The sequence below is a fragment of the Drosophila tropicalis genome, unplaced genomic scaffold, assembly GCF_018151085.1.
Source record: "Drosophila tropicalis isolate 14030-0801.00 unplaced genomic scaffold, ASM1815108v1 contig_859, whole genome shotgun sequence".
NCBI classification, from domain to species: domain Eukaryota; kingdom Metazoa; phylum Arthropoda; class Insecta; order Diptera; family Drosophilidae; genus Drosophila; species Drosophila tropicalis.
In genome coordinates, this window is record NW_027173353.1 from 12,561,191 (window position 1) to 12,575,841 (window position 14,651).

At 44.3% G+C, this 14,651-nt stretch overlaps 1 protein-coding gene across 1 annotated transcript in view; it reads right to left on the reverse strand.

The window, feature by feature from the left end:
• The window catches only part of bt (projectin protein bent), a 47,754-nt gene that overhangs the window by 13,904 nt on the left and 19,199 nt on the right, over positions 1–14,651 (reverse strand). Inside the window, 16 exon segments of the mRNA XM_068296781.1 lie at positions 1–785; positions 845–1,144; positions 1,200–1,475; positions 1,539–4,211; positions 4,287–5,177; positions 5,411–5,546; positions 5,613–6,376; positions 6,443–7,342; positions 7,948–9,660; positions 9,748–10,101; positions 10,164–10,863; positions 10,979–11,104; positions 12,365–12,442; positions 12,511–12,532; positions 12,948–13,320; positions 13,464–13,611. Coding sequence (XP_068152882.1) covers positions 1–785; positions 845–1,144; positions 1,200–1,475; positions 1,539–4,211; positions 4,287–5,177; positions 5,411–5,546; positions 5,613–6,376; positions 6,443–7,342; positions 7,948–9,660; positions 9,748–10,101; positions 10,164–10,863; positions 10,979–11,104; positions 12,365–12,442; positions 12,511–12,532; positions 12,948–13,320; positions 13,464–13,611 — 10,239 coding nt within the window.

A 14,651-nucleotide genomic window follows, 5' to 3' on the forward strand; every position in this document is an offset into this window, starting at 1 on the left:
GGTAAGTCCAGTTACATCAGCTTGAGGTTCAGAAGAACGGGCGCATGGAGTCCAGCAGCCCGTCTCGGGATCCAACTTATCAATTTGGAAGTATTCGATAGGAGTGCCACCATCATCGCTGGGTCGTTTCCACTTAAGGTGGCATCCCTCCTTATGCACATCAGATATCTGAAGCGGTCCGTTCGGAGGGGTTGGCTTGTCCGTAATAACCACATTAATTAGTACACTGTCTTTACCGGAGCTGTTGGTGGCGGTGACCAAATACTCGCCTGAATCACCACGTTCCGTTGGACGAATAACCAATTTGGTATAATAGTCGGGTGTTTCGATGTTAACATTTTTGCCAGTCACCAGAGGATAGTTTGAGAACTTCCATTCCACCTTGGGTGCTGGTTCACCTGTGATATTTGCGTCTAACTTAAGAGCAGTTCCTGCCGATATGGTGATATCGCGAAGATTTCTTCGGTCTATCTTAGGAGCGAGGTAGCGTGGCTTCGCTGTAAACGTCTTGCTGGCATCAGAGGGTTCAGATTGACCACCTTTGTTCAATGCAATTACTCTGAATTGATACTCATTGCCTTCGATTAGTCCATTAACAGTCGCCACAGGAGTCGGGGAATCAGTTTCCAAGGCCTTCTCCCACAGTGGACTGTACTTATCTTTTACCTCGATGATGTAGCCAGTAATGGGCGAACCGCCATCACTTGCTGGCTCTGACCAAGCAAGTTCCACCTTGTTTGCAGACCAATCAGTTGGCTCCGGTGCTCCCGGCTTAGATGGTTCAGCTAATGAAAATAATATTGTTAGTATGTGGGTGTATAACAATTCACTACTTTACACTTACTGAATGGATCTTTGGCAACAATAGTTCCCAATGTCTCCAAGGGCTCAGATTCGCCCTCTTTATTCACTGCCTTAACGCGGAACTTGTATTCGTGTCCGGGCACAAGGCCGTCAACTGTAAATTCTGGAACATCGCTCTTGCCAACAGGCAACCAAATTCCGGTATCAGGGTCAAACTTCTCCACCAGATAACTCTCGATGGGTTCACCACCATCATCCTTGGGTTTTTTCCACTTAAGTTTACATCCGTCCTTGTGAATGTCAGATACTTCCAACGGGCCTTCTGGTTTGCCGGGCTTAGCTAAAATGGAAAAAATGTAACAGTCTGTGGCAAACGACTAACTGAAAGTACCCACTTATTATATTAATTTGGAACTCCACTTGATCCTGCCCATACAGATTATGAGCAACAATTTTATAGAGACCAGTGTCCTTCCGCTCGGGATTATTATTGACGTATTTGGTGTTGTAAGGAACGTTTTCTACGCGTGTAGCGGATTGTAAAGATTTGCCATTTTGGGTCCACGTAACTTCTGGAGCTGGTTCTCCCGTCACATTGATGTCCAGGAACAACGGTTCTCCAGCCTTGACATTGTATGTTCTAATGTTCCTGCGATCGATTTTCGGAGCCACTGTAACAAAAAATCAATCAAATTATTTCGATGCTTTTTAAATCAGAGATGCTCAATACATACGTTTTCTTGGCTTAGTAATGACTGATTTGCTGGCATCAGATGGTTCACCTGGACCAGCTGCATTTATTGCTTTAACCCTGAACTCATACTCGCAATTTTCGTTAAGATTGGGTACTGTGGCTTTGCATTCTTCGCCAAGTGCTGGAATGGGTACTTCGGCACCCTTAATCCATTTGTCAGTGCCTTTCTCACGTTTTTCAACCACATATCCGGTAATAGGAGAACCACCATCGTTCAATGGTGGACGCCATACCAAATCAACACGATCCTTGTCCCAATCCACAGCTTCGGGGGTTCCAGGCTTTCCGGGCTCATCGAACGGATTCTTAGCCACTATAGACTGCTCACCGTTCAGTGGTTCTGACTCTCCTTCTGTGTTTACAGCCAGAACACGGAATTTATACTCATGTCCGGGTTCCAAATTGTTAAGTTCCGCAAATGGTTCCTTAAAGCGACCAGAGGGTAACCAACGGCCAGTCTCGACATCCATTTTTTCCACAATATAATGTTCGATAGGCAAGCCGCCATCGTCCAGAGGGGCATTCCACTTTAGTTTGCAGCCCTCCTTGTGAACATCCGTAACACGCAGGGGTCCTTCGGGGGCTCCTGGCTTGTCAAGCACAGTAACTTCGAACGAGGCCTCATCATGTCCTGACTCGTTTTCGGCTTTGAGTGTGTACTTGCCGGTATGCAAGCGCTTGGCAAATGGAACAGCCAATTTGGTGCGATAGGACTCCAGGTCGATATTATAGTCACTGTCATCTCCCTCAAGGCGAGCTTTGTTGTGGAACCAAGTCTTGGTTGCTGGTGGCTCGCCAGAGACCTTGATGTCATAGCGAATGTGCTGGCCAGCCTTAATTGTGATATCCTTGATGTTGGTTCTGTCGATTTTGGGTGGGGCAAATCGATCCTTTGCTGTCATCTGGTCGGAAGGCTCTGACGGCTTACTCTGACCAGCTTTGTTGACGGCCTTCACACGGAACTGATATTTTGTACCTTCGATTAGATCGTTCACACGAGCCTTTGTATCTGGTGTGTTCGTTTCTAACACCTTTTGCCATTTGCCGGTATTGTTATCCTTCTTTTCAACAATATAGCCAGTAATTGGTGCACCACCATCGTCTTCTGGTGCACGCCATTTGAGATCAGCATGGTTTGCTGACCAATCCGTGATTTGGGGCTTGCCGGGAGTATCGGCGGCATCGTAAGGATTTTTGGCTGTGGTAGGGGTATCGGTTACCAATGGTTCCGACTCACCCTCGCTGTTCACAGCCTTAACACGGAACAGGTACTCTTTGCCTTCGGTTAGACCGGTAACATCAGCTTCCGGATCCTTGGTTGTAAGAACTGGAACCCATCGTCCAGTCTCTGTGTCCATACGCTCCACAACGTAGTGTTCAATTGGCTCGCCGCCATCATCATCGGGTTTCTCCCATTTAAGATGAACACCCTCAGCTGTAACGTCTGAGACAGCCAACGGGCCCTTGGGCTTGCTTGGCTTGCAAAGCACCTCCAACTCTACCTCGACGGTATCTGTTCCCGAGTCATTTTTGGCGGTAACAATGTAGGTTCCGCGATCGGCTCGCTTTACCTTTGGCATTATGAATGTGGTCTTATAGTCCTCGTTTTCGATTTTGATTTTGTCAGAGGACTTAATCTCCGCTCCATTATAAGTCCATGTAATTTTCGCGGGCGGCTCGGCCTTCACAGCAGCATCCATATGCAGCATTTGTCCACTGCGCATGATTTTCTTCTGTAAGTTCTTTCGATCAATGTGCGGCTTGAGGAAGCGCGGCTTAGCAACCACCGACTTGGAAACATCACTTGGATCACTAGGGCCAGCCTTGTTAACGGCCACAATACGGAACTCGTACTCATGGCCTTCTTCCACGCCAGTCACGGTTCCCTTGGTCTTATCACCAGGAACAGTTGCGGCATCAACCCAAGCACGTCCTGACTTGTCGCGCATTTGAATAATGTATTTTTGGATTGGAGCGCCACCATCATTTTTGGGAGGATCCCAAGCCAGATCGACAAAGTCTTTGTCCCAATTTGTGGGCTCTGGGCGTCCAGGCTTGTCAGGCTCATCGAATGGATTCTTGGCGATAATTGGCTTATCTGTTTCCAAATCTTCCGACTCGCCTTCCTTGTTGACTGCCCTAACACGGAACTTGTAGGGCTTACCTTCATGGAGCCCGATGACCTTAGCTTCAGGCTCAGAGCTCTTTCCACACGGTAGCCATTGGCCAGTGTGTGGATCAAGCTTTTCGATCTCGTAGTAGTCAATTGGAGCACCGCCATCATCTTCTGGTTTTTCCCACTTCAGCTTACAGCTATGCTTGGTGATATCGTTCACCTGCAAGGGACCCTTTGGCTTTCCAGGCTTGCCCAAGACAGTAACCTCCAATTCTGCTTCATCTTCGCCAACTTCGTTGGTAGCCTTGATTGTGTATTTGCCGCTTTGTGGCCGTTTGGCTCGCATAACAAAGAATTTGGTGTTGTAGTCAACATTATCAATCTTAATTCCTTCCTCGTCGCTAACCAACGGAGAACCATTAAAGAACCATTCCACTTTCGGAGCTGGTTCGCCTTTAATGTTGATGTCTAGACTGACGGATAGTCCCGCCTTTACAATAACCGGCTTGAGGTTGGTGCGATCAATATGTGGCTTCACTGTAAAGAAAAACAATGTGCATCAGGCATAAGAAGTGGGCAATGGGGTAATAAGGGGATTTCTCAAAAACTTACGGAAACGGGGTTTGGCCGTGTGCCAATTCGTTTGTTCGGATGGATCTGAGGGTCCTGCCTTGTTGACTGCCCGAACACGGAACTTGTATTGCTGACCTTCTTCCAGCTTTTTGACAACACCCTTGCAAATGGGACCGTCAGTCTCGGCAGCCTTGACAAACTCTCCCGAGTCTTTGTCCATAACTTCAATAATATAGTTGGTAATGGGAGAACCGCCATCGCGAATCGGGGGCTCCCACTTCAATTTCACATGATGCTCATCCCAATCTTCGAGCTCTGGCAAGCCAGGTGGTGCAGAGACATCAAATGGATTCTTGGCAGTGATTGCGGAGTCGGTTTCCAGAGGTTCGGATTCGCCCTCCTCATTAACGGCCTTTACTCTAAATTGGTAGCGATGGTTTGGATCCAAGCCCTTAACATCAATTTCGGTTTTCTCAGGATCCACTGATCCAGCTGGTACCCATTTTCCGGTTGCTGTGTCCATCTTTTCAACCACATATCCTGTAATAGGTACACCACCATCGTCTTTGGGCTTCTTCCACTTCAGTTTGCAGCCTTCCTTGTGTACATCAGAGACTTCCAACGGACCTTCGGGCTTTGATGGTTTGTCCAAAATGGTCACCTCAACCTCTGCCTCGTCCACTCCGTTAATATTCTCAGCGCGTAACTTGTAAACACCGTTTTCTCTGCGAGTGGTGTCCAGTAAGGTAAGCTTAGTGTTGTAGTCTTCGTTGTCCAATCGTGCTTGGCCTGTAGGCGTAACCTCCTTCTCCTTGAAGAACCAGGTAAGTGTGGGTGCAGGCTCTCCTTTAACGTCAACATCAAACTTGACCGTTTGACCAGCCCGTACCTTGATTGGCTTCATTTTCTCGCGATTAATAGATGGCTTAACTACAACGATGACAGATTCGGGTTATTATTCATGATTATGAAAAAATTGCTTTTACGAGCACCCATAAATAGCATAGGGTATGTAGCTTTGGCTTTAACTTAACATACGAGGCAATTGTGAAAAAAATATAATTATAATCAAAATAAGAATTATATATTAATAAATAATGGCTATAAATTATAATTGCAATGTTGGCTTCCAAGCATTTTGTAAATAAAACACATGATCTTACGGTTTCTGGGTTTCGCTAAGTGAGGTTCAGTTGCATCGCTGGGATCACTGGGGCCAGCCTTATTGATCGCTCTTACACGGAATTGATATACATTGCCCTCGGTAAGGCCTTCGACGGTTGCCTCTGGAGCCGGTGTCTGTAGAGAGTGAAAAATCAAAAAAGTTTTTATTGATGCTCTGATACATAGAAGATTTTTCCTTACATCTGTGGTAAGAACCTCATCCCAAATGGGAGAGAACTTATCCTTCTTCTCGATGATATAGCCAGTAATTGGAGCACCACCATTGTCCTTGGGTGGCTCCCACTTCAACTTAACCATATGCTCATTGTAATCCTCAATATTGGGTGTGCCTGGCTTACTGGCAGCATCATATGGATTCTTCGCGACTATGCTGCCATCGGTCTCGAGAGGTTCCGATTCACCCTCTTCATTGATGGCCTTGACCCGAAACTGATATTCATGGCCTTCCTGAAGACCCTTGACATCAAATTCGGTATCATTGCCAGCAGTTCGACCGACAGGTACCCATCTGCCTTGTTTCTTGTCGAACTTCTCGACTTGGTAGGCAGTAATTGGCTTGCCGCCGTCATCTTCAGGTTTCTGCCACTTCAATTTGCAGCTGTCCTTGGTGATATCTTTCACAGCCAAGGGACCCTTTGGTTTGCCCGGTGGGGCCAATACATTAACCTCGACGGTTGCTTCATCCTCTCCATGCTCGTTTACCGCACGGATTTTATAGATTCCAGTATTTTTACGGACAGTGTCAATAATTGAAATTTTGGTATTATATGGCACATTTTTAATTTCACTGCTGCTAGGCAAGTCCTCTGGCTTAAGCTCCGTATCGTTTTGATACCATGTAATGGTTGGTGGCGGTTCACCGCGAACATTTACATCGTATTTGATAGGTTTACCAGCTCGGATTAGAAGTGGTTTCAAATTGGTTCTATCGATGCGTGGTTTTACTGCAAAAAAAATCAATTAATTTTATGATTTTATTTAGTACAATCTAGAAATTTTTTCTAACTCACGTTTCTTGTATTTAACAATCTGTGGGACACTTGCGTCTGATGGAGGCGATGGGCCAGCCTTGTTAACAGCAATCACACGGAACTGGTATTCGCCATATTCCTGTAATCCAGCCACGGTAGCCTCCAGTTGGTCTCCGGGTATCTCCAGAGCCTTTTCCCAGTCCGGCTTGTTTTTGTCCTTCTTTTCAATAATGTACTTCTGAATGGGTGCACCACCATCATTCTTGGGTGCAGTCCATTTTAGGCTTACGCTCTGATTATCGTAGTCAGTGACTTCAGGAGTGCCTGGCTTATTAGGCTCGTCGAACGGATCTTTGGCGACGACTCCAACCAATGTGGTCAATGGCTCTGACTCGCCCTCCTCGTTAACTGCTGACACTCGGAACATGTATTCAGAACCTGGATTCAAACCTGTGACGTCGAAGCTTGGGGGCTCCTTTTCACCCGGAGATCGTCCAACACGGATCCACTTGCCTGTAGCGGTGTCCATTTTTTCGACAACGTATTCCTTAATCGGAACTCCACCGTCGTCTTCTGGCTTCTTCCATTGCAGTTTGCAACCAGTGGCAGTCACATCGCTTACTGCAAGGGGTCCCTTCGGAGAACTAGGCTTTCCGAGCACCACCAGTTCCACAGTTTCTTGGTCAACGCCGTTACGGTTCTCAGCCTTTAGCTTGTAGAACCCACTGTCCTTGCGCACCGCATTGCTGATGACAAAGTCAGTGTGGTAGTCGACATTCTCTATCTTAATGCGGTCTCCAGTAGTCAATGGAACATCATCTCGCCAGCTCCAGTGCAATTCGGGAACAGGTTCTCCAATAACATCCACCGACCACTTGTGGGTACGACCAGTCTTAATGGTGACCCGTTTGAATGTAGATCTATCAATTTGAGGCTTCACTACAAGTGCAATGACAAAAATACATCCACAGCCAGAAAGGCCGAAAGGTCTTAGTTTCTTTCCATGTTAACATTGTTAGCGGGGTTAAAGCCATAACTACGTACGCGATTAGCAATATGGGTGAGCATTGAAGCTGATACGATTTGCTGTGAAATGAATTAAGAAAGTCTTATGCCATTGCGTGCTGAAGGCGTCAAGCTTTTAAAAACGATAGTGGAAAAATCTAATTAGACTATTGATAAATTCTGTTGAACCAGGCCAGTCTTGGTTATTTTCCGCTAAAATATAAATGTAAATGGAGGACATGAGAATTGTTTGCAAAACACGACAAGACGACGGGACATTGTAACCTAATATTACAGTTACTTGAATTTCCCGATTCCGAAAGGCTTTTTAATAGATTGGGACACGATGTGCTATGAAATATTAATTCTTTGATTTCATGGATGAATCCTTTTGCTGTTGATAAGTAGCAATTCAATTATTCTGAAAGCAATGTTTGCGTTAGCCCCTATTTACAATGCATGTTAAGCTAAAGCCAAAAGCAATTTTATTTAATGGTGCTATATATAAAGAAGTGAAAGATGCCGCTAGATATACTCACGGTTTCTGTGCTTGCACAAATGGTTGTCAGTTGGCTGAGATGGCTCTGAGGGTCCAGCTTTGTTAACTGCGCGAACGCGGAACTGATAAACCATTTTTTCCTTAAGTCCCTCGACCTTACACTCGGGTGTAGGGTCCTCTGTCTTTGCAACCTCACTCCACGTTGGCGAGAATTTGTCCTTAATTTCGACAACGTAGTGGGTAATGGGTCGGCCACCATCGGAAGGTGGTCTCTTCCATTTAAGCAGGACACTCTTGTTATCGTAATCGTCGATAACTGGTTGTGCTGGAGGGCTTGGTGGGTCATATGGATTCTTTGCCACAATGGCATCTGTTGTCTCCAGTGGCTCAGACTCGCCCTCCTTGTTAATGGCCTTTACGCGGAACTTGTACTTTTTGTTGGGAGTCAGGCCCTTAAAGTCGAAAGATGTCTCTTCGGGACCCACTTCGCCAGCAGGTATCCATCGACCAGTTTCTTCGTCCATACGCTCAAGCGCATAGCCAGTAATTTCACAACCACCGTCATCTTCGGGACGCTTCCACTTCATTTTTATGTGGTGAGCACGTACCTCATCCGGCTCGAATGGCCCTCCAGGAGCTAACGGGCGATCCAGGACCACAACTTGAGCTTCAGACTCAATTGTACCTGAACTGTTTGTTAGCACCAGCTTGTATTTGCCAGTGTCCTTGCGGACGGCTTTCTTAATCGTTATGGATGAGTTGCGTTCCAACTGTTCAAGGCATATACGCTGATTATCGAACTTAAGGTTATCAGAGTTCTTCACCCATGTGGCTGTTGGTTCGGGTTCACCGTCGTACTTAATATCAAAGCGTACAGTCTGGCCCTTCTTGACAGTGATATTCTTTAGACCGTCTCCAACCAGGAACGGTTTCACGAAACGGCACTTAGCAATAATGGCTTTAGTTTTGTCGCTAGGTTCGCCAGGACCTGCCCGATTAACAGCACGGACTCGAAATTCGTACTGCTGACCCTCTTTAAGGCCATCTACTGTGCCAGCGCGCGCATCTCCAGGCACTTCTTTGCCCGGCACCCAGTCGTTTGAGAACTTCTCCTTATACTCAATTACATAGGATGTGATTGAATCACCGCCGTCGCTATCAGGTGCTTCCCATTTAAGGTCGGCATGATCCTTATCCCAATCAGTGAGATCCACAGCCTTGGGCTTACCCGGCTCATCCCACGGATCCTTAGCGAGTATGGAGTTCTTGAAAGTGGCTGGGTCAGATGGGCCGATTTTGTTTACTGCACGAATACGGAATCTGTACTGTTTCTTTGGCACCAAATCATCAATCTTCTTTTTAGTTGGTTCGCTTGGTAGAACCTCAGCGACTGGTTCCCAGCCAGACTTCTTGCTTAAGTCTTGCCGTTCGATTACGTATTTAGTAATAGGAGTGCCGCCTTCGTCCGCTGGCGGTTTGAAATTCACCACACATGATGTTTGATATACATCAGTAACATCCACGTCCTGTGGTGGTTGTGGCACATCCTGGCAGATAATATTGACATCTTTAGTGTCCTCTCCTTGTCCGTTTGAAATCTTAATCTGGTACGGTCCCGAAGCATCTCTAGAGGGTTTCTTGATTTTAAATGTGACCTTATCGTCGGTGACAGCAACTTCCACATCTTTCACCGGTAGGGGTTTGCCGTCCTTAATTAACTTAGCCTCAACTGGAGACTGTTTAGTACCGCTTACTATATGGGTAGAACCGTAGATTGGTTATTATGGTAATTTCAAATCTTTTTGAGCAGTTAGAGCTGGAATATCGGTCCAATACTTACCTTTGTATGGCACTTCTATTATAACAGGTGCACTAATTGGGCCAGCAAACTCATCGGGACAATCAATGTTGGGTCTGCTCTCTCCCTTGCGAATGGAGAGCTTGCACGTGGAAGACAATTGGCCCGACTCACATGTGATTTCGCCCTCATCGGCCAGTGAGAGATTGTTGAACACTAGCTGGTGTTTTCCACCGCCCAAATTCTTGATCTCGATGCGCTCATTTGGCACAATTGGTTCACCATTGAACTTCCAATCGCATGGGGCCGTTTGATCCTGCAGCTCAATATCAAAAACTAGCTTCTCTCGTTCCACGGCATCTGTATCTTTGAGCTTTTTGTTGAATCTATTTTGATCTGAAAATATTGGAAAACTCCCGATATTATTGCACGACGTTTAGATAACAACATGGGCTTACAATTTATGATAATCTCTGCTTCAGTCTTGTCCGCGTTGGTGGTACACTTGAACTGTCCAGCATCAGTGACTTTGCAATCCTTGATGACTAGCTTTCGTTTGCGTCCGTCTTTAATGACTTGAATGCGTTTATCGGGCTTGATCTCTTCATCATTACGGAACCACTGGACATCGCCCTGAGCATCATCGATCTCACAAGCTAGGGTTACCGTGTCCTTCTCAATGCATTGCTGAGATTTCAGGACCTTTACAAACTTGTACGGATACTCGACCACCTTCAGGGCACACTCGGTTTTGTCTGGTTGTTTGTCCAATTGGCACCGGTATTGGCCTGTATCCTCTAGCACGGACTCTTTAATGATCAACTTCAAATTGCCATTAATGTCCTTAGAGATGAGGTAGCGAGGATCATCGGACTCGAGCTTCGTGTTGTCTTTGAACCAATGGACATTGGCCATGCTGCTGCTGACAGAGCACTCCAGTGTAGTCTCGTGTCTGGTGAAGCCCTCTAGCTTCTTCTTCAATGGCTTCGTGAATGTATATGAAGGATCAGGCTCCTCGACATTCAGGAAAGCTGTACTCGATACGCCACCGATTTCGATTGTATACTTGCCAGAGTCTTCCACCTTGGGTGTCATTACAATCAACTGGTATGTGTCATTTTCCTGCTTAAATTTGTATTTGCTGCCTGTAAACACCTCCTACATATGGGGACGGAAGCGAGTTTTCGTATAAGTAATTTGTCAATATTTAAACGAAACATTTTTTTCCAAAACATTTTTATTATCACAGTTTCTAATGTGGTGTCGTACTTACATCTTTGCGAAGTAACCACTTGGGCTTGCAGTTGGGCTTGCTGAATCGGGCCTCAAACACCACCTTCTTATCCTTTCCTTCCTTGGCGAACTGGTCAATCAATGGACTAAGGAATGACTCAACCTTCTGTGCTCATATATCGCGAGATTTTGCGTTGTCAAAAATGGGTAAAGTTTTGAAAATGGATATACGATTACTAGGCGCTCTTTGATTTTTAAATTCATTAAGGCGATTACGATTAGTGAAATAATGTCATCACACTGGAATGTCAAATGTCGGCTTCACCAATGAGCCAAACATTTGTCTCAGTCCATATGTGAGATTTTTATATCAAAATCAAAGCGAATTCAAAAACCAAGGTCTATGTCCATAGGACATTCTTTTGGTCAATAGGTGGGGCTGGTTAGGTCATTAAATCGCATAGCTTTTCTGTGTAAAATTTAATCTGTGTAAAAAAACTATGCCATCGGATGATCCCCAACAACTATTGATCGTTTACGGTCATTGTAAATGCGATAAACTCTTTGTCACACAAAAAGCACTTTGTGGCAAAAAGTTTGTCACAGGTATCCGAACGAACATTAAGTTACACTTCATAGAACGGTCTCAACGTTTGGCATAGCAGTTCAGGTTCATGTTTGAGATTAAAAAATCAATATCAAAATCAAATATATCTGAAATGGAGCCGCCGTTGGAACCATGTCTATGGAGTGCTATGAACCGCATTAGCTTAGTACAATAATTTGTGGTGATTAATTTGTTGATGATGAACATATCGTATATCTAATTTTCATTCGCGGCGTGATCAAAACAAATATACATCGAAATTCATAGGAGTAGTGCCTATGTATTTATGTATATCAATGCGTGTGCATGGCGCGTCCGTTTTCAAAAATCAACACTTAGTGTACGAATATGTAAGTAGGTAAGTAGTGGATGGAATAATGTTCATACATATAGTACATACACACACATATGTAGGAACATCAAGAACAAAATACAAATAATGCCCGTCGAGTACGTGTTATAGCAGAAAATCGGGAGAAATAAAATCCAGAGCAGATGGTACTTGCGCCACTTAAAACAATAACTTAGTTACTTATGTGCGCTTTTAAATGTGAAGTTCCATTTTCGTTTCTGGACGGTTCTGGTTCTCTCAGAAAACTTGACAGTTGTAGATGAATCAGGATACACACACATATTTCATATATTATAGGTGTGTGTAGGAGAGCGGATTACGCTCCAAAATGCCCAAAAAACAATTTGATTAGTGGTCGTCTCTGAAAAGGCCATCATAAAATTTACATCTTTCGAAAACGTATTCTTTATGGTTACAAGTATTAAGAAAAAGAAAGTAGTAGTAGGACAGAAATAGATAGGGCGCACCTCTTCACGTCTAAATGGATGCAGCGTCGGCCAATCGGGGATTAGCTCAGCCAGCGAAGGTCTACGTGATCCTGGCCCCTGTATTGTATTGTAATCAATCGTATCAGATCAGAGCATAGTTGTAATCATTCTTATGTTTCACATACCACATACGCGCATACATAGTTACTAACTATGTATGTAAGCAAGTCAGCTGATTAGTCTTCTGAAGACCACCAGACTAAAGTCATTTAACAAATTGATTATACATCATTATTTGTGTGCCAAAGCTGAGTATTGTGTAAGGTCGAAGGTGGTTTTAGTAAATAAAACGCGAGTTAATGCTTCTTTTTCTCTTCTCGAGAGAGAGAAAGATCCTTCAGCTAATATCAGAATGGGATTTGCACAGAGGTTCGTTCTTTTAACTAATGAAAATTCTCAATTCCGAATAATAACTTTGCATTTTCAAATCTTTCTTGTCCAATTTGATTTCTAGCGATTTAAATCAAAACGAACCTATGCGTTATCCCAGCTAGGACCTATCACGCTATCATTATGAATGTTTTCTTGCAATTGTCAAAGCCTGGGCAATCTGCTTCCTTACCCTTTCAACTTTTTAAGGGCCGGCAGTGGTTTTTCGGTTTCTTTTAAGTCACCCCAATTGGGGTCCTGTTCTTCTTTGTCCCATTTTTGATAACGACGTTTTTTGAGCATGGCACGGAAATCCATGCCACTTGAATCGGACACATATAGTTGCATCTCGGCCGAATCCTCGCCGTGTATATTGGACACGACGACCTTGTATTTGCCCTCATCGTTGGGCTTGCACTTACGCATGCACAGTGTGATTGTATTGGTTTGACCATCGGTAAGGAACTTGTACCGACCGCCTTCGATAATTTCGGTAACTCCCTTGTAGAATTTGAATGTGGGTGCTGGACTACCTTCGATGCCAACCGTGAGGTAGGCAGTCGAGTCTATAAATAGATGAGTGTAGAACAGTTCGACGGGTTAGTCAACACATTAAACACGCACGACAACTTACGGCGAAAAAGTTACAAATCCGTATACTTGGATGGCAGTACTATTTACTCGATTTATTCATTAGCCTTATACATACCTTCGACAGCAGAGTAGGACTCTTGTACATCAACAATATTTGGTGGACCGCCATCGCCTATATCGCGTAGCGGGGTGGACGGTTTGTTAATAAGATCCTCCAGATCTTGAACGCTGGGACGGCGCACATCGATTGAGGGTCGTCTCCGCTTTATGGCCAACACAAATTACAGATCAGGACCACGTGCAGGACGGAGACAACGGGAACACATACAAATTTCACATAGATAAAGAAAAATCGATTAGTCACATTTTCTTAAACTGTGCTATAGGTTTTCTATCTGAAAACATGAACTTCCACATCTTCAGATTATGAATAGAATTTGTTTGTCTAAAATTACGGATTACATACAAACGCAAAACTAAAATGCATACTGCGGAAGTGTAAAGGTAATATAGCAGGAGTAAACTACCAACAAAACAGTACCAAATACATACTACTAATATTACTACTTCTACTTAATTACATAACTACTTAGTCAATACCAATGAATGTGGCTGTTGTTGTGTTGAGTTGGTGTGTTACATACATACAACGAAGTGTGTGCGGTGTGTGTGCGATATAATAATTACTATCTAATTGTAGGATGCATAAAACAGGTGTTGCATAGATTATTTGTACGTATTTGCGCAACACGTATTCACACATGTTTAGTAGGGGAATCGATTGTTCAGTTTCAAATGAGAATGTTTCACAAACGACCCTTTTGAGTGTATTTGAATATGCCCCTGATGACCCCTTCCCCGGTACAACCTCAGTTTAAGTTCCGTGTGCGATAGGCGTGACAGGTGTCGAATTATTAACTCGATGGTTATTTACAATCTGAAAAACAATCTCTATATTTCAAGTCGGGCCGCCGACCTACGATACCCTGTACGCCAATCCTGGCATCCAAGAATCAACTTAAAAGGCCTCATGTCTCTGTTTCAATTACGGTATTTATTCTCCTTTTAGGTTAGGATGACTTTATAGTTGCCTGCTACCAATAAATTGGAGCCTGCTGTTGGACAGACGGACCTACGGATCAATCAATTTAAATTGGAGGCTTTTCACGATTCTATGGTGTTCAGGGTGTTCAAATGTGAAAATCTTCTATTTACAAATATGATTTGACGGAAATATAAAATACATATGTAAGTGAATTTGCTAGTTACAACTGCAGTTGCGCCACACAAAATAACTTGCAAG